Raw genomic sequence first — 18,903 nt, 5'->3', positions numbered from 1 at the left:
CAATTCAGAATTAATTAAACAGTCCTTTTCTTCGTTCTTTTCACATTTGACAGCCTGAGAACAAGATAGCAACAAACTGTGCCTGGATATTTCAAGGCTTCAAACAGGATTCTCTTAGAGGAACTGAGGTTCAGTCATAACAAAATAGAAGTAGATACCCTTTGTCCACATTACATATTAAAGCCCACTTCCTTGTGAACAGCACCCCATGGATCCAGATGGTAAAACTCACTCAAGTAAAGACACATTTAAAGAATTTAAAACTGCATACATTGACATGATTTGGACATGTACAGAGTAGGGATAGTGAGTATATTGGTAAAAGGATATCGAGTATAGAATGCCAGAGAGGAGGCCTAAAGGAAGATCCAAAAGGACATTTATAGATGGAGTGAAAAACGACATGAAAGTAGTTGGTGTGAGAGAAGAAGATGCAGAAGAAAGGGATGGAAACCAATGACTCTCTGTAGCAACCCCAAAAGGGAAAAGACAAAAGGAAAATAAGATATGGGCATGGTCTACATGCCAGATGACCTGTGAGGTGCCTGAAAACATTCCCTGACACAGGCATAATCCCCCTGAATGAGGGAATAGTCATTGGGAACATATGCTTTGGATGAAGAACCAGTGAACCTCAGTGCTGTAGTTTCAAATGAAGGATCAAATGATGCCTGCCAATACTGTTGGGAATGTCAAAAAGCACCTTATAGGACTACTCGGAGCTTTCACCAGACAAATCTTTGAAGGTTTTTTGTGTTACAGTGTGGGCAGGTGGGCCAAGATCTAGTATCAACCATGTGAGAGGTTGATGCTAGATCATTAATCAGTTATTGTGCCTTTCTTGACATGCTATGTTCAAGAAATAATTGACAGTTTAAGCTACTGAGGCTCAGACATGTTTGTTGTGATATAGCCACCATCATAGTTAAATTCTGTTTCAATAAATAGTTTGAAATGAAGAAGTCATAATTGCATCTACTGCAAGACCTTCTATTCGTGATGACTAAAGTTGGACATTTTTACATTTTCCATGTTTTCAAAAGTCAAATATGTTAAACTTTTTGGGAGAAAATATATATATATATATATATATATATATATATATATGTATACACACAGTACAGACCAAAAGTTTGGGCACACCTTTTAATTCAATGAGTTTCCTTTATTTTCATGACTATTGACATTGTAGATTCACACTGAAGGCATCAAAACTATGAATAACACATGTGGAAATGTGCACTAAACAAAAAAGTGTAAAACAACTGAAAATACCCCTTACATTCTAGTTTCTTCAAAGTAGCAACCTTTTGCTGTGATTACTGCTTTACACACACTCTGCATTTTCTTGATGAGCTTCAAGAGGTAGTCACCTGAAATGGTTTTCATTTCATAGGTGTGCCCTGTCAGGTTAATAAGTGGGATTTCTTGCCTTACCAAGTCATGAAAATAAAGAAAACCCATTGAATTAGAAGGTGTGTCCAAACTTTTGGTCTGTACTGTATAAACACAAAAGAAAAGAAAGCATCCATGGAGCAGCACAAATCTGGTGAGGAGACAGTCAAAACCATTAGTCAAACTCTAAACATTTGGCCGCATCTTTGTCTTGGAAGGTCCGGACCTGGAGTTGGACGGTGGAAATTTGAAGAACTGGCCTTGACTCCATGCCCTGTAGCCAATCTGCTTGTAGTTCACCTTAGTGATGAATTACCACTTGTAACAAATCTCAAAATGCCGAATTTCTGTCAGCATTCTGATAGATGCGCTGAGTTGTTCCGCTCAAGTTGTGATGAGGATTATTACTCGGATTTGAAAGCATATCTCGTCAAGTTCCTCCTAACAGCTGTCACTAGAATAGACTTTTATAATAGCGATCCATGCAGGTGTCACTTTTTCTCACATAACCAGGCTGTTGTTTTACTTGGCTACAGAAAAGTAGCTCTCGTAATATAATTCAGAGAATGGAGTTATGAGGGGCAGCATGTTGCTAAGCCCCTTAAAGTCACTTAAAGCCAATACCACATGTTGAGTTAAAGTGGAGTTTAAGTATTCATATGCAATCTGACTGAAGCTGCAGTCAAACACCAGACATGGAGAGAACAAAGGTGCCAGAGCTAATTATATTATGCCTAAACATGCAAACAGAAAATTTGGAGAAAGCCAGTATTGATTTAATGCCATCTGGGGACATTTCTGATTAATGCCTTATACTGAAGTGACAAAGACATTGCAAGTTGGTGCGACAACATATAACATTTATTTGCCCAGAAAAGGAAAAAAAACAAACAGTTGAACATCCCTTTAAAGCGGGAACTACATGAAGTTAAGTCCTGAGAAAAAGAAAAACATTGTGCCAACTCTGCATTCCCTGTAACAGCATACAGAAAAGAAAATAGGCATGAATTTGAATACATATATATCACGGAGTCATCACTTTTATACATCACTTATTTTATGTACAGCATCATCACGAGTCATGAAAGATATCCCAAAACGATTGATCTATTTTGTCACATTCAAGCAGTCCACTAGCACAGCCTGCTGGTCACACAAAGGTACTGCAAATGCCAGTTCGACTACTTCATGTTTAAGATTTTTGTGGATAAAAAAATGTTTACATAAAAGTCTGTTTTACAGAGAATCACTACACAGACAATACAAAGAAAACAGGCTGATGTGTCAAAATAGTATTTCCTAAACCTGACTTGACTTAATTTCATTAAATCTGTCATAAAATAAGCCCAAAAGAGAAAAGTTAAGGCTGCATTTACAATTACACTGCATTTTCTAATGGCTGGTACCAACGTTAAAATTTTAGTTCTTTTGTACCTTTTAGCATGCTGCACCTAATACATTCAATCATAGGATTAACAAAATGCGACGATGTCTACAAAATTAAAGCCTCCTTGATTTTTACATAATTTTTTTTATTATTTCTGATTTAATTTTCTTGATATGGAAATAACAAAAAGGTCAATCTCAAGTGAGAAAAAAAAAGTTAGACAAAAGATGTAAAAATCCACCCTGATCACTGAACAACCAGCAGAGTCAGACAATAGCTGCATTTGTTTACTTTTCCCCTTTAAAGAAAAGTTTGTGTGCTTGTGGAAAAGGCAAACCCTTCAGAGAGAAAGGAAAACTACAGCAGTGGGAGAGAATTTGTGCCTACATGGTAAGAGAATAATACTTTCTTGTAATAATGAAAACTTATTAAAGTCTACATGAGAAACTAAAACAACTAAAGACAAACGTATGACAACTTTAAGAGACGTGTGAGCTCAGTTCCACGTAAGACGTTCCAAGACCTTCATGGGGACAGAATTACGCCAAACTAAAACAGGGATTACCAGTCAGATAAGCTGGGATTTCTTGGTGTGCTGGTGAAAGATACAATCAGTTACATTTAACCGGATGAACAACTTACATTAAATCTGTCAATGGCTACAACACTAACCTACCAAAGAGAACAGTCTGCACTTGTGGTCTGTTTGAACCAAGGTTCATTATTTGCCTATAGTTTGTGCACAATGATGGAAACAAAATGCTTTTTTTTTTAAATGATTTTTTTCCCCTATAAAACACTACAAGCATGGTTGTTGCAGCAATGCGCTTCTAACATTTAAAAAAATAAACATTACTTAGGAAGGCAGATGAGGAAGTTTATAGGTTATTAAAATTCTATATGCTTCAATCTGAATGATTTAAAAAAGAAATGGTTGAAACTAAAGAGAAATTCCTAAGCATGTGTGTGTGTACAACGTATAGTCCAGTGTATCCACTTGTTTTCAAGTTTATTACAAAACCAGCAACCTTCAACCCTGAAAGCGACTCAGAAAAGCAATAGCAGTTCTCAGAATAAAAATCGGAACCTTTTTGCGTCGCTTAATTTTAATCTGTCGTTTGATAAACCTCTGAGAATGAAGAAGAAACTGAACGTTCTACATATCCAGCGTGGCCCAGCCACCATGAGGTCCGTTCACAAATCAAATCAATAAATTACAGGCATCCAGTAGGCTACAACAGCAAATATTTCTGAAAATGTTTTCTCATGCATACACACAAGCATACCACCGACTGACATTATGAGCTCTAAACACCTCAATCTATCCTTAACATTTGCTCCTTACAGTGCAACATTATGGCAACAAATGGATAGCAGTGCTTTCATAAAAAAAAAAAAGAGGAGGAATGGAAAATAAAAATATGTACAAGATCTTGGAAAAGCAGTAGTTTCATTTTTTGGTCCTGGGTCCGTTACAGACAGAACTGCTTTTTCTTTTCTTTTTTTTTATTCTTCCATAAAACAACAGTAGTTTTCACAAGTCTGAAGAGCTATGGGAAAAAAAAATTAGAAAGAAACATTAGGATTTGCAGCACTGGAAGACGATGTCTACATTAACTTGGAAGTTGTTTTATTAAATTTGTTCTGATTTTAGACCTCTAGTTAAAATACAGTTTCTCTCTCAAGCATGCTACTGTTATCCTAGCTCAGCTGAATAAACTACAGCAGTTTAATTAAAAGAGAGGAGCAACTAAAGCAATGTGAAATGGGAGTTTAAAAACAAGGCAGAGTGCCACATCAACAAAAAAGATATGTCACAGTTTAGAACCTGATACGCAATACTAAAATTAAATAAATACATAAACACATTCTACTGTCACGCTAAGTCAGTGTTTCAAGATAAGCTGAAGCTGTTTCCAGCGAAAACAAAGTTTATCAATAGGGGAGAAAGTCCACTGGTTTCCTCCCATTTGGGGAGTATTTTCTCAGTATAATATGATCAGTCACAGCATAAATGTGTTGTGTTTCATTGCTCCAGTTTCCTCAAACACACACAAGAGCAGCTTGCAGATGTGTGCCGTCAATGGTGAGACATAGGATGGGTGGGGTCGAAACAGAGACTTTTAGCTCTAAAGTAGATATTTATTCATGTGTTAAACCGAAAAGCCCAAAGGCTGCGGTATCAGAAAGTCTGCAGAGAGGACTTGTTGATTTGAGTTATTATTTTACACACTGCAGTAAAAGAGACAGAGGAAGCTTTCAAAGGAGATGACAGGATTAAACATTGCAACCTACTTATCAGACTCTATCAAGAATGCTGCTCTGCTCCGAAAAGAAACACTCAAAAATTAATAGAATCTAAACTGCAGATTCTATTAATTACAAGCACAAAGAAAAAAAATACTGGTTGAAATAAATTGATTTTTTCAAATAAATGGAAGCAAACCCGCCTCACCTCACTACAATTGAGAGCCCTCTGAGCCACCGTGTGTGTAGCCTCCTTTAGACTTCATCTGAGCCTGAACAAGATCTACCTACAAAAAGATTGGAAATGTTAAGCAACCAATGATCACAGTGTGGTGAGTTCAGTCGATTAAACCGCGAACAGTGAATGAAGCTTACTGATGCCAATCCATGGCCCATATCTCCCGAGCCTACATGTGTGGTGTGAACAAAGTTTGTTGGCTCCCCGATCATGGAGCGGTCGATTCGTCGCCGCCGTTTCTGAAGAAAATGTAAACAAATATATTCTTTCAAACCTCTGAAAGACTAAAGTTGGCACTTCATTAAATACAACATCCAAACAATAATTGTTTGGATGAACTAATGTTCTAAAAATGTATTTCTGTTAATCAAAAGCACACAATTAAAAATCAGAAGGTGGCAACATTAACAATTACATAGTAATCAAAATGGCTGGAAAAGTTGAGCCACACAAACGTACTATAATAGGTCTAAATTTATTCAAATTCCACATGTTTCCTCTTCAGTCTAAAAGCAGAATTTAACATTAGTTGTACAAAATTTCTTCCTTTTTTTGCTTAGTTTCCAACCAACTCCATAGATATATTATTATTCTGCAGTCATAGTAAACAAATGTTCATTTAGTTTCATTTGACAATTTACTTCCTTCAATTAGATGCAATGCATATTTTGTCCCACTTACATCTGAAGCTATTTCAGCATGTTAAAATGCAACATGTCAGGCCACTGCACAAAATTACATTTGAATAACTTCTTAAAAATGACACGTATCCACTAAAACGCAAAGGCTTCATCAAGTCAGGAACAGTTACTTTTCAGAGGAAATGTCTCACTCACTGGTTGCGGCTGCTCTGCAATGCAGCAACTGAAACAAACCCAGAACTCAGTCATTCTGAGGCAGACGAAGAAGCCGCAGCAGTTTCCTCTCTCAGCTCAGACGTCTCTCAGCGTCTGTCTTCCTGTTCGCCGTTGCCAGAGTCACAAACACGCACCGGAAACTGCTGACAGAAGGGCTGCTGGTTCCTTCGGAGTAAACTGTTGGCACAAGAACTGCTCCGCAGAAAAAACAGGAGAGCAAACACACCTGTAAAGAGTGAAAAACCATAAATTGATATTACTGTGATAATGTGTCACAACTAGCCGTGAACTAGCTCCTTATCTGTGGTTGGGGAAATTCAGCCGAAAACGCCCTTATTTTCTGCTACCGATTCTTGTATTCTCTTTGTTTTGACATAAAAATAATAATTAAAAAAAACACTTAACAGATGAATATTTCAGGATTATTGTCACAATAACACCATGTAAATGTCATTTATCTTGTGCTATAAAAAGTTCAACCCTGAGCAAAGCATGTAAAAAGAGTAACTCTCAAGCTCTGAGATCTTAGTCACTCTCCCACAAGCTGAATAAGCAGTTGAGTTAATAAGAGTTACTTTAGCCATTATAACTTCTGACTGTTGGTAACAATGATCAGCACATTTTTCAGTTCTTAAGAGCTCTTATTAGTTTATAGTTTTAGTAAAGCATCCTTGAACACTTGAACAAACGAGTGATCAATTGACCGTGCTCCATCTAGATGTTGCATTGTACTGGATTATCAAGTCTGAATGAAAGTTAGGGGGTTACTGAGGATATAAGACTGACAAACAGCTTTGTGCTTAATGAAATCCCAAGAAAGTTGATTAAGAAGAGAATGAGGCCAACAAACTCCAGAAAGAAAGACTTCCTCAAACTATGGAAAATGAGGAAAAAACACACAGAGCGACAAGGACAGTGTAATGATGCATTGAACTCCTGTAGTCTCAACCTACAGGGCTCATTCACTGCAGTCTAATTCAAATGTTAAATACTTGAGCTGTCTAAAGGGACTCAGTGGTTTTACCCCAACTGGCTAAACGTGTAATTTCAGATTACTTTCTCATTTGACAACTCATAGCTATCAGACATTCCTGGACCTCATGAAAACAAACAGAAAATGTAAAAGCCTGCAATGAGCCATCATAAATATTACACCTGACATCCCTTACCCGGAAAGAAGATTAAAATAGCTAAACATTCCCGAACAAACACATTTTTGGGTAATGAGGTTACAATAAATGTTTCGGATTTATCTTTTTTCCTGCGACTCTTCGCCTCTGATAGGCCAGTGACTTTTTAAACTTGATATTTGGGAGATTAAATACAACATATTCTATTGCAAACCTCATGACTCTTCCGACATTAGTCAAACTTAACTTCAGTTAATTCAGATATTTTACAAACAGATGCCTTTGCTATGTCTGTATAAAATACCACATTATTCGCCAACCTATTTTAAAAAAAACCCGGATCAGCTGTTTTTGCTGCCCAACAGGCAGTGAAGGGAGGATCAAGTGTTCCCTCAAATGCAAAGAGTCTGCTGACAAAGTCGCTCTCCCAAAACTGAGTTACTGACTCTGCAGCTGACAGCACACTCGGCTGACATTGAAGTGACAGAGCGCATCCACAGCGTAGGAGAAGCCCACACTTAGCTGGCACCGAGTACAGAGAAGCTTAAAGTTGGTCCTAATTGCGTCTGATATCCTTAAAGGATTAAGTGTTACTGCCTGTGATCTGAAAGTAATTGCTATTTACAAACAAATGAGCGTTATGTAACTACGCGCCGCTGCGGCAAAAAAATGACTCCCGTCTTCAAATGATAAACGTGACAGTTACAATTAGGGTTTAAACACCGACTCTTTCCCGCTGATTCAAGATTTATTTCTAATTTGATTTATTTGGTGGCTAGGGCGACTGTCAACAGCAAACTATGGTTAACTGTCAGCTGCTACCACGGCTAGCTCACATGCTAACCTCGCTAGCACCCAAAGCTGAGTTTTTTTCCTCTTGACAGCTGCTAGCCTGCTAGGCTAACTGAGCTCATTTCCGATTACCAAGACAAGAATAGGAAGGTAAAACTAGGTTTAAAATAAACAAGCGTCCGTGTGTCTATTGATAATAATATATCAAATATCCACAAGGTGTTTTATTTTAAATTTAAGAAGTTAAACTCACCAGAAGGTGGTCGGTTTACCGGAGGGAAAGGCAAGCTCGACTTGAAAGCAGAATACCCAAAAAAAAACCCGGAACTGTGCCGACTGTTTACGTAAGACAAGTTCCGCTTTAAAGTGTGACTACTTCCGCTGGTACCCACGTTTTTATCCCTGTACGGACTAAAAAACCTCACATTCCCTGCTAAAAAAGAAGACGGCTTTACATCCTAAAAATGAGACCGTTAACTGAGGAGGAGACGAAGACGATGTTTGAGAAGCTGTCAAAGTAGTAAGTGAGCTTAGAAGTATCTTTATTGGCCCGAAAGGGAGCAACTTTCAATAATACATATTAGCATGCTTGTTAGCATTCATGTGATCAGTGTATTTTCTTTCCCAAAAGCATAGGGGAAAACATTAAGCTTCTAGTTGACCGACCCGATGCCACCTATTGCTTCAGGCTACATCAAGACCGTGTGTACTACATGAGGTAATTATTGGTTAATACAAATATATAATTATTTCATAAGCACATGGAGCTCCGTCCTGTTCATGCATTTAGTGATGGCATGTTTCAAATTGTTCAAAACCTGTTTTTCACATGTACCTGAACCGAAGCACTTCCTCCAAGGTGTTGTCAATATCAGAGAATCATTTCTCATTCATTCCAAAAGCCAAGAGCTAAAAAAATCATTTAATATACTTTTACTTTTTGTAAATAAGTATGTAAATGACCATCTAGAACAACCTTCTTCAACATATATACAATGAAAAAAAGCTTTAATCACAGCTAAATAAGACACAGTCTTTTGATCTTGTCTATTATGGTTGTTAAATTTGTATCTTTTTGAAACTCTTCTCATGTTTGTTTCATTTGGTCAATCTTTGAGCTGACTTAAATATCGAATGATCAAATACAGTACACCTTTTCTATTTTGTCTTATGTGTTACAAAGTGCTTTTCTAGTTTAATGTTCTTTTTCCTCATATTTATTGATAACACCATTCTTTTCCTTGTCTCACCTTCAAAAGCTAGCAGTTCCGCCTCTGGTTAACTGAGAATCTTATTTAGAACTACTTTCTCTGTCCACAGCGAGAAAATTCTCAAGTTGGCCACAAACTTTTCCAGAGACAAACTTATTTCGGTGGGAACATGCTTTGGAAAATTCACAAAGACCAAGAAGTTCCGCCTGCACATCACAGCTCTGGATTTCCTGGCTCCCTATGCAAAGGTGTGTATTCTCTGCACGAATCTTTCCCATGCCAGTTGGGAGTAGAGATAAAACAGAGGCAACACTGGTTAAAATTGAAAGAAGATGTACATAATCTGAAACTATGATGTGCTCAGTTCAAGGTGTGGGTGAAACCTGGAGCAGAGCAGTCTTTCTTGTACGGGAACCATGTGCTCAAGTCTGGCCTTGGTAGAATTACTGAAAACACGATGCAGTATCAAGGAGTTGTGGTTTACTCCATGGCTGATGTACCTTTGGTAAGTTTATTTCTGACTCCCACTGTTTTGGATTTAAAATACTTGACTATGGATTCTCTTTTTCAAAAGTATTATGACTGGAAAGGCTCAGTTGGATTACCATGAAGTGACTTTAAAAAGTCAGACTTGTTCTGTGGCAGCATTCTTTGAACAGTTAAGAGTTCAGCCTATTCTAGAAGGACTAGAAAAGTCAGTGCCATTCAGATGATTGCAAGGCTTTCAATAGGATTAGTTCATGCTTGTTAATTGATGTAACAGAAGTAACAACAGCCACTCACTCTGACGTTTGGGACTTTTCAGTAGCTTCTAAAAAGTAACATTTAAAAAAAACAATTTTTGCAAAGTTACACTGCTACATTTGAAGTTATTTTTAAGCAAGAAGTTGCTTTCCTGCTGGAAATGACAGAGTTATCGGGAGAGGGAAGAATCACTGGCATGCCAAAACCTCCAATGTTGTCCAAGATAAAAATACTTTTTCCACTATATGATATTGCTGAAAACCTTCTAGTTTTCTATTATCATCCTGTCAGTGAACCTAATTGGGATTGTATACTTCTGTTTTTACAGCAAGTTAGAAAAAAAAATTGACCAAACAGATTTAGTCTGTTTTCAACAAAGAAGCTTGTTTCTGATTAATGAAGTAGATTACAAGGCCTCATTGCCATTAGCCTAATCTTTAGCTCCCTTCCCAGTTTAAGTCAAAACTCTGGATGAGCCACTCCAAGATGACAACATTGACTTCAGTCAGAAGAAACATGAGCATCAAATTAAAATATTATTTTTAAGCTAAATCTGGCTAGGGTGTAACCAATTTTGCTTAAATGTGGCCCTGGAGCCTTTCACTGAGCTGTGTGCAGGTCATTTCTGAGCTCATTTGTTTTAACTATGACTTGCTGCAAACTAGCTGCAGAGAGCTGCCGTTTTTCCATGTGTGAAGCGATGAAAACAGCTGCTCCAGGTAATCTATAGCATTTAGGATGCTTTAAAACAGCATAGTGAAATGGTGAAGGATCTTGAATTTAGCCTCACTCTCAATTTTCAATGGTTAAGAATTTCTGACATGCTAAACTAAATTTAAACTGTCCTAGAAGTAGAACGATTTTCTCGTAAATTAGACAATGTGTCCAATTTCTTGTTTCACCTAAAGCTTTGAATGTTCTCTGCTTTTATTGCCAGGGTTTTGGAGTAGCAGCCAAGTCCACACAGGAGTGTCGGCGAGTAGACCCCATGTCCATTGTTGTGTTCCACCAGGCCGATGTGGGAGAGTTCATCAGGAGCGAGGACACGCTGACATAAACTCCCTGCATCTGGATGGACAGTTGTTCTTTTCTCATTTAGAAATGTCGATCCAGAACAGCTGGAGTTCACAGCTGCTCTTTTTGCCCAGGTGACATTTCATTGTGACTTGGCGGGATGAGACGTTGCCTTCTTCTTGCCGTGGGATCCGTAACATCAGGAGAATATTTTTCTGCAGTCCCTCAACGGCGATATGTTTCTATTGACTTATTGTTATATTGCAAACCTGGACTATGTGGAGTCTTTTATAGATTCCTTTAAGAATCACCAAATTGAAGGTGGTGTTCCTGTTTTTTTTCCTTCTAAATGTTTTTCTCTTAATAAACCAATTATCCTACTCTTGCAGTGATTGGGGTTTTATGATTACGCTTTTATTGTATCTATGATAAACTGGGGATTTTAACATGAATCAGGGACCTCGTACCTTTACCAATCAAGTTTAATGCAGGCGTAATAAAAACACTGGCCTTTTTATGTATTTGTTGGTCGTTTATTACCTGTGAAAATCAAGATCCTTTACAGAACAGGGCATTCTTTTCCAAAAGTCCTTTAAAATAGGACTGCTTAAACATGGATGACTCCTTTAGCAAGAAATAGGCAAATTAATCCAGTTTTTTTTTTTTTGCAGCTTGTTTCAAAGAAAACTCAACTAAACAGGAACATCTGATTCAAACAACTTTTAAAAGTTTTCTGGACTGAACATAACTGAATTAAATAACAAAAAAAAAAAAAAAATTAACAAAATAAAGTTAAACCAATTTTTGTTTTTTTAATGTCCTCCATCGGTCTTTCAAATTCACATTGGAGCGATCATTGAACGAATAGTACGCCTTTATCTTACTCCAGCTCCCCTCGCCAAAGTTTCTGACCCCTTGAATTAAGTTCTCCGTTTCGCTCTCGGTCCATCTCTGCAGCAATGGAAACAATAAAAGATGGTCAGGTTTGTACTGCTTTGAAAAGATTAAACCTTTTATTCTAAATTAAGAAGTACACTTCTGCAGTACAACTGGAATTCTTTAAATGCTTAATCTGAGTATCACCAAGCCTCTGATAACAAAATCACAAGGATGTTCAGTTTACCTAAAAAGGCCTTTGAGCAAAAAAGTCGGTGGAATTGCCTTGATCATAAACATTACTTTACCCAAGGATACAAGAAGCGCATTAGATACTTGGCATTGTTCTGATTTAGCGATCCTGGTGGGGGGAAAACAACTGCCAAAGAAAAGGGTCCATGTTTTGGTAGTTAAAAATGATCTGTTAGGGAGAACTGTCACTTTTATCAAATCCAGTCAAGTTGGATCATTTTAACACTAAATAAAAACAAAACAGAGTTTAGGTTCCAAACATGATTAATCAGTTTAATTTAAAAATTGAGCAAAAATAAATATGTTTAGATTATTTTTCCAGGCCATTATGTCTAATCTTCAATTTCCTTTACTGAAGGCATCAAAAGAAACCTACTTCATATTTCCATAACCTACTTCATATTTCCAAGCAGGTTCTTTTGACCCTGCTTGGAAATCTGGCATCTTATTACTGCCAGATTTCTTGAGAATCTGGCAGCAATAAGGTGTGTGTGACTGTGTGTGTAACTAGTAGAACTAAACTTAGAAAAGGTGAGTTAATCACTTTCAATACTTAAATTAACATAGCTTCGGAAACAGGATTTATTTCCCGTCTCATTGGTTTAAATAGCTTTCTTTGTCTTAAATTTTGTTTAAACATTTAAATACGCAAAAGAAATGAAAAGTGGAAAAAATCTGTTAAAGGGGCAATAACTTTTACACAACACTGAAAACCTAAGCAACGAATCTTTTTAGTTGACTGTTTTTTTAACGTATTGCTTACCCTTCTGTGTCCTGAATGTGAGATTGTGCTTTCATTTGATCCTGATCCTGTAGCAAAAAGCATAGATAATATTTATATTGTTAGATTTTCAGTCAGATTAGCATTGATTAGATTCTGATAGCTGAGGAAGTATTACCTCTGTTCTTTATGGAGGGGAAAAGGGAGTCCTCATCGGTCCACGTCTCCTTTTCCTCCGTTATATTTTTGTGGTCTTCTCTCCTGAACAGACGAAGAAGCTTTTTAGAAATTGAGTTTTTCCTCTTACTGGCAAAGCAAAAACTTCCCATAATAAAAACATGCATGATTAAATGACGACATGGCTGAAGACATTGATTAATGCATAACAGTTTATAATATATCAATTCTTAACATAAGTACAGAAAAAAGTGAATATGGTAATTTTACACTTTCAGATAAGGATGAAAACACATTTATGTTCATTAACTGACAGCAGCTGATTATCTCCGCTTTACTAACCAAAGTCGTATGACGGGAATCTTTCTTTGAGCATCTTTGTGAGGAGTGGAGCTCTTCTGAGGAACAGGGCGAGGAGCAAACACGTCAGGCGACGAATCCAACGAAGAGTCTGACAGACAAACATGCTCTCCACTGCTCGGGTCACTGGGTAAAAATGAAGTAAAGGTTTCCCACACAGACCTGAGTCAACTCAGATTTTACACTACATTAAAAATATGTAGAGCATGATTCCTCTCACCATTGTTTAGAACTCTTGGATATCCATTTGAGCGGTCGCTTCTTTGGAGTTTTGGAGACGTTTGTCTGCGCCTGTTGCTCGTCCTTGCTTTCTGACGCTTCTCTGGATCTGTTGGCTTTTCTGCCATGGAAGTAAATCAATGTTTTTAGCATAACAAGAGTGAAAATATTCATCTATTTAACAGATAACAGCAGCCAGACAATGAGAAGATTAAACTCATGCAGTGATTTAGTTCTAAACTAACTTTGGAATCTTGATAAAAGTTTCTTATTAGAAATTGTAGAGGGTAACAGTGAGTGTTTGCTCCGGTCTTCCCCATAATTGTTCAGATCATCCATTTTTCAGTACAGTGCAATAACATTTTTGACTTGATTTCATTTAATGATTCTCCAGAAAAGTCAATAATAGGATTTCACAATATATAAGCTACGGTCATCAAAATGGTCAGAATTAAGCAATTTCATTATGTGTGTAATAAATCTGTAATACGCATGATTTTCAATTCTGTATTCGAAAGACTGAAATATAAAACCTTGTCAGTGGTATTTTAATTTACTCAGATGCCACTGCGGATGTTGTTATTCTGAATAGATAGATAGGTAGGTAGGTAGGTGGGTGGGTGGGTAGGTAGGTAGCATTTATTGTCATTGAACAGGATTCAACAAAATTTCTGTTGCAGCTCCCGTGCAAAAAGTCACATATATACGATAACAATAAACAAACACACAATAATAATAATAACAATATATACAACTAAAATTAACTAAAGGCACTCAACCACACCAGAGAAGTAGCAGCAGGTCCAATTATGGCAAAATGCAGATGATGTGACAGTGCAAAGTGCAGAACAATATGGCTGTGTGGGGATGGGTACTGCAAACTGAAAAATTGCTGAATCTTTGGGACTCCCTGAAGCCAGGTCAGTGTGAGGTGACACTCCACTTGGACTTACTTGCTGGATGATTCATTCGGCTGCTCCAGTTCTTTTTTCCCACTCTGAGGGGATTCCTCTTCACTGTCTGATGAGTATACAACCAAACTAGTTGAAGCTCTGAAAAACAAATGTTTTTTTTTTTTTAACTCACATACTCAGTCACACAGTTCTTAAAGAAAGAGCAGAAATAAGACATGTTGGGATAAAATGTAAAAGCAGCAACTAACAGAGGAAGATGTAGGTAAACTAACCTGCTCACTGTATTGCTGCCCCCCCTGGGAAGCTTTCTTTTGGGCCTCGAATGTTGTCTGTCTGAATCTGAGCACTGCAGGCCGTTCGGCTCTTTATTTGATGCAGACGGCATCTGTGGAGACTCCGTTGTCCTCGTCTCGACGTCCAGCTCCTCGGCAGCTGTTGTGCACTGTGAGCTCGGCTGGCTGTCCGGCTCGACCACAAACCGGGCCACCGTGTAGAGAGTCTTTGAGAGGGACCCTGCTGCTGCTTGGCGCTCTGCACCTGTCTGTGTCATCTGGTCAGCTGGGGAAGCTTCCAGAGGGCTGACTGACTTTCTCTGAAACAGGGCTTCTTGCTCTGAGCTCTGAGTAGTGCCTCGAATAGAAACAGTGTGTCTCTCCAGGCAGAGGCACACGCTTTCCTGAGATTCTTCCTCCACTTCTTGCTCCAAGTCAGAAAATGTTTTCTCATCCAAGCACTGAGCCAGGGCTTTGTAGGCTACTTCGAGTCTGCTCTTCTGGATGAATGGATACCTTCTGAAAGGTGTGGAAGAGAACAACAAAAAAAGAACTACTAAGAAGTTGTAAAACCACACAACAGGATTCCTAAAAAAGTTCTGAAATCTAAGAATCTCGAATTTAGAGAACAGATACTAACTAATTATGGAAATGGCAAAACTAGACATTACGGAAGAAACAGTTGGATGAAAAAATGGATGGATGGATGGATGGATGGACAGAAGTAAAGATGGACAATAGAACAGATAGACAAAGGCAAATAAATGGACAGATGAATGCACAAATTCTAAAAAAACACAAAAAGTTGCTTTTAGAAATCTACATTTTTATCATGTTGACAATAAGATATGGAATAAAATGTATAGAAAATATAGATAACATCATATTCTAATTTCACACCTTTCCAGTGTCTGGAGAAATTTCCAGTCAAATTAAATTCCATATTGTTAAAGTCTTTTAAAGAGTGTAGTAACTCTGGCAAGATAAACACTTCATAAAAAATGTTTTAAAAAAATCACAGTGGTCATTAGAAAGATTTTAGAACATAAAAACAGATGAAACTGGCCTTACCTTGATCTGAACTGAAAGCTGTTTACTTGGGAAATGGATGACGGACTGGCTTTGTCTTGCTCGTCGCTCCTCAGTGTTTCATCATGTTGAACTTCAATTCGTGACTCAACAAGGTTCAATGCAGCCTGTTAAGCACACACATATTGATATTACCATCCTCAAAACAAAACATCCAAGAGGCGGTGTCTTAAACTCAATTGTCAGTGTGCAAACCTGGTGAATAAAAGAGAGAGTAAAAGGGCAGAGCTTCTGGCAGAAACACAGCATCTCCTTCCTAAACTGTGGGAAGTTCATTTGGTCGATGACCTTGTGTGTGTTACTCTTCTGACAGATGAGACTCATGAATGTGGCCCTCTACGGAGAATCAGATGTTGACAAGCAAAAGATCAGTTGGAAACCGCTTACATTTGTAGCCAAGGAAGGTAACAATTGTCTGTTCACAAATAGTCAGGAAATTCATGTTTTCTAGATGTTTTCTCTACAATCTCAAACATTTACTGAATGAACTGGAAAAAATGCTTGCGGATTTACTGCTTCCCTTCAATCACTGAACTAATATTTAGCTCCTCAACCACAACTTATGTCAAGAAATATTCCAACCCAGGGGAACTGTCTGACCCAGAGGAACTGAACAACAGTTCACAATTCCTTTGTTTGCATTGTTTGATTTATGCCTCAGAAGCTGCAGAGACACCATATAATCTACAATATTAGTTTAGAAGTTGCAGAATGGGAGCATGTTAAAAATTGATTAGGTGGACTTACCTTGTCATTCCCTGGACTCGGAAAGTACAAAGTGAGTGCAGCTTTTGCCTTATCAAATAATTCATTCTTTATGAAAATCCCCAGGATCTAAAAAAATAAAAACAAATAATTTGCTAGATCAAAACGGCCTTTTCAGGATATCTCCAGGTTTTTACTTTAGAGAAATGATCAGCACATTTCTTCATCAACAATATGTAGCAGTATTTATCTACTACAATGTGTAGAATTACTCCTGCTGGTAAAATCTTAGGTTGGATGATTTGCTGGACTTATCAATTACAACTGCTACAGCCTCTGACTTTGCAAAGATGGATTTTTGGTGTCTTTGAGTTAAAAAGTATAAAAACTAAACCAGAGCAGTAACAAGTTTATATATACATACTGTATATATATAAATAAAATAAAATAAATCACCTACCATCTCTTTAAGTAATGTGGATACATGGTCGAAATCAGCTTGAGGAATTTGGAAATTTGCCTTCATACTTTCCAGCAAGTTTAGAGCCGACTCCAGCGGCGTTGTGGACTGATCGGGTTCAAACCACAAATCTGAGGGACAGAATTAACAATAACTGCAAGGCTTGATCACCATAACAGCAGGACTGACAGTGGGACGAAGGGAATGAAATGAAAGACAAGATCAAGTAATATTTCAGGATTAAAAACATTTTGCCAGTGCACTGACTAAACCAACATACGCAAAACTATGAGAATATCACAAGTTGTTCTTAACATTTCACTTAAAATGAATGCAGTTGTGTTAACATGGAGACATTAACTCACCAAGTTTTTCTCCTTCGTTTATGCGAGACAGGAACTGCAACAATCTGATCTTCAAGGGTATGTCATCAACAGATTCAATGGGACGTTCAAGGACACCTAAGGAGATCAGAAATTATACACTCAGTAATCCACATCTATAATCCTTCCCTTACTCTTCAGGATTTTTTCTATTAATTTAAGGTTCATTTGAGGCAAATTATGAATCAGTTTCATATTATTATAACATAAGGGATAAAGCTCAAACTTTGGCTAAATGGTAACGTATTAAGTGTAATTTAATGCATGTTTCGATGCTGAAATAAACGGGTTAGAGTTGGCTCATCACCTTGTGTGGAAGGGATTATTATTTGGGAATTTACAAACACGAGGAAGCTCGCTGAAAAGACCAAAAACAAAAGTCTGCAATAGCAGGAGACCAGTTAAAAGCAACGCAAAATAAAGCAAGTATTTCACATAAATTTTCCAGTTGTTTCATGTCGCTCTTCTTGTTAGGCGCTTGCTGAATTCAGAATATGAATCCAGCAGGTTCACATTTCAGTCTGCAACGCTAGAGAATGTGAAACTGTCCTACAACATTAAGCGCAAACATAATAAACATTTGGTGTAGTTAATAAACAACCAGTTGTTTCACTTTGTTGAAGCTTAAGTTACTACAGGCAGACATGAGAAGCTAGGCAAGTTTAAGCTAGTTTAGAATAGAGGGTGCTTACCGTCCACCACTTCTCTACTAGCACAAAAATCCGCATACTGTTGGTTCTTGAAGAACTCCACCATCAGAGAAAAGTAATATTCCACCAGCCAGCGGTTAACAACCTTCTCCACTTCAACTTGATCGATGTTTACACTTTCTTTGGCTGCCATGTTCGCGCCCACTCCTCTTCTTCTTTCGTTTTAATGGCGGTTGGTAAAGTGATCTCCGGCGCTATACCGCCTCATCAGGGCGTTATGTGATCTGCTGCTAACAACCAAGCCGCTGTTTTTGACACACCCTCGACACAGAAGGGCGTTGAATGGGTTATTTTATTAACTAAATTTCATATACAGCTCTTAAAATTATATATATATATATATATTTGTGTGACCAGCCAATACGCTGTGTGTCATGTTTTGTGATTTTGTAAAATATCCTAAAGTGATTGAAAGAGAACATGTTCAAGTGAAAAATGAACAAGGGCTTTTTTAGTTAATTTTTTATTATTTATAATGAAGTTAAATATTCAGATTTTCTCCATGCCTGCAATCCTTATTTCAAAGCAGTTACATTTCAGTAATCTTGCATATGAACCTTTATTTAATTCCCAAACAAAACCAGTTTCCCTGATCATAGAAACGTTTTCAAGAAAATCTACATCAAATAACTACTTGACACACACAGTAAGTGCTTTGAATTTTTTGTTTAGAAATAAACCAGTGAGTGTGGTGGCTAAGGGATGCAAGACATATCTGCATTAGCTAATGTCAATTTTACTTATTGATCC

General features: G+C 37.5%; 3 protein-coding genes across 5 annotated transcripts; 1 reads left to right on the top strand and 2 right to left on the bottom strand.

Moving 5' to 3' along the window:
• Nucleotides 1-2,234: 2,234 nt before the first annotated feature.
• Nucleotides 2,235-8,419, bottom strand: cdc42se2 (CDC42 small effector 2). Of its 3 annotated transcripts, none has more exons than XM_028014007.1 (5): nt 8,300-8,419; nt 6,104-6,316; nt 5,405-5,506; nt 5,238-5,316; nt 2,235-4,332 (listed from the first exon to the last, which is right to left on the bottom strand). In XM_028014007.1, exons 2-4 carry the CDS (start codon nt 6,155-6,157, stop codon nt 5,242-5,244), a joined length of 231 nt encoding a protein of 76 aa, XP_027869808.1. In that variant the 5' UTR covers nt 6,158-6,316; nt 8,300-8,419; the 3' UTR covers nt 2,235-4,332; nt 5,238-5,241. The 3 variants fall into 3 exon arrangements, with proteins under 3 accessions (XP_027869808.1, XP_027869807.1, XP_027869806.1); XM_028014006.1 differs by having other exon boundaries at nt 5,233-5,316; nt 6,104-6,350; nt 8,300-8,408; XM_028014005.1 differs by having other exon boundaries at nt 6,104-6,350; nt 8,300-8,408.
• A 2-nt stretch (nt 8,420-8,421) lies between these two features.
• On the top strand, nt 8,422-11,396 carry nip7 (NIP7 nucleolar pre-rRNA processing protein). Its single transcript, XM_028014004.1, has 5 exons — nt 8,422-8,566; nt 8,678-8,764; nt 9,367-9,505; nt 9,622-9,762; nt 10,939-11,396. The coding sequence occupies exons 1-5, from the start codon at nt 8,511-8,513 to the stop codon at nt 11,056-11,058; spliced, it is 543 nt and encodes a 180-aa protein (XP_027869805.1). The 5' UTR covers nt 8,422-8,510; the 3' UTR covers nt 11,059-11,396.
• Nucleotides 11,397-11,532: 136 nt separating this feature from the next.
• Nucleotides 11,533-18,327, bottom strand: terfa (telomeric repeat binding factor a). The gene is made up of 13 exons (XM_028014000.1): nt 18,136-18,327; nt 17,426-17,521; nt 17,061-17,191; nt 16,643-16,729; nt 16,091-16,231; nt 15,878-16,002; nt 14,807-15,325; nt 14,574-14,672; nt 13,622-13,741; nt 13,384-13,527; nt 13,043-13,125; nt 12,907-12,953; nt 11,533-11,966 (listed from the first exon to the last, which is right to left on the bottom strand). The coding sequence occupies exons 1-13, from the start codon at nt 18,284-18,286 to the stop codon at nt 11,808-11,810; spliced, it is 1,902 nt and encodes a 633-aa protein (XP_027869801.1). The 5' UTR covers nt 18,287-18,327; the 3' UTR covers nt 11,533-11,807.
• Nucleotides 18,328-18,903: the final 576 nt, after the last annotated feature.

This window comes from Xiphophorus couchianus, chromosome 4, assembly GCF_001444195.1.
Source record: "Xiphophorus couchianus chromosome 4, X_couchianus-1.0, whole genome shotgun sequence".
NCBI lineage: Eukaryota > Metazoa > Chordata > Actinopteri > Cyprinodontiformes > Poeciliidae > Xiphophorus > Xiphophorus couchianus.
Note: the sequence above shows the minus strand (reverse complement) of the source record. Positions and strands in the feature narration are given on the sequence as shown.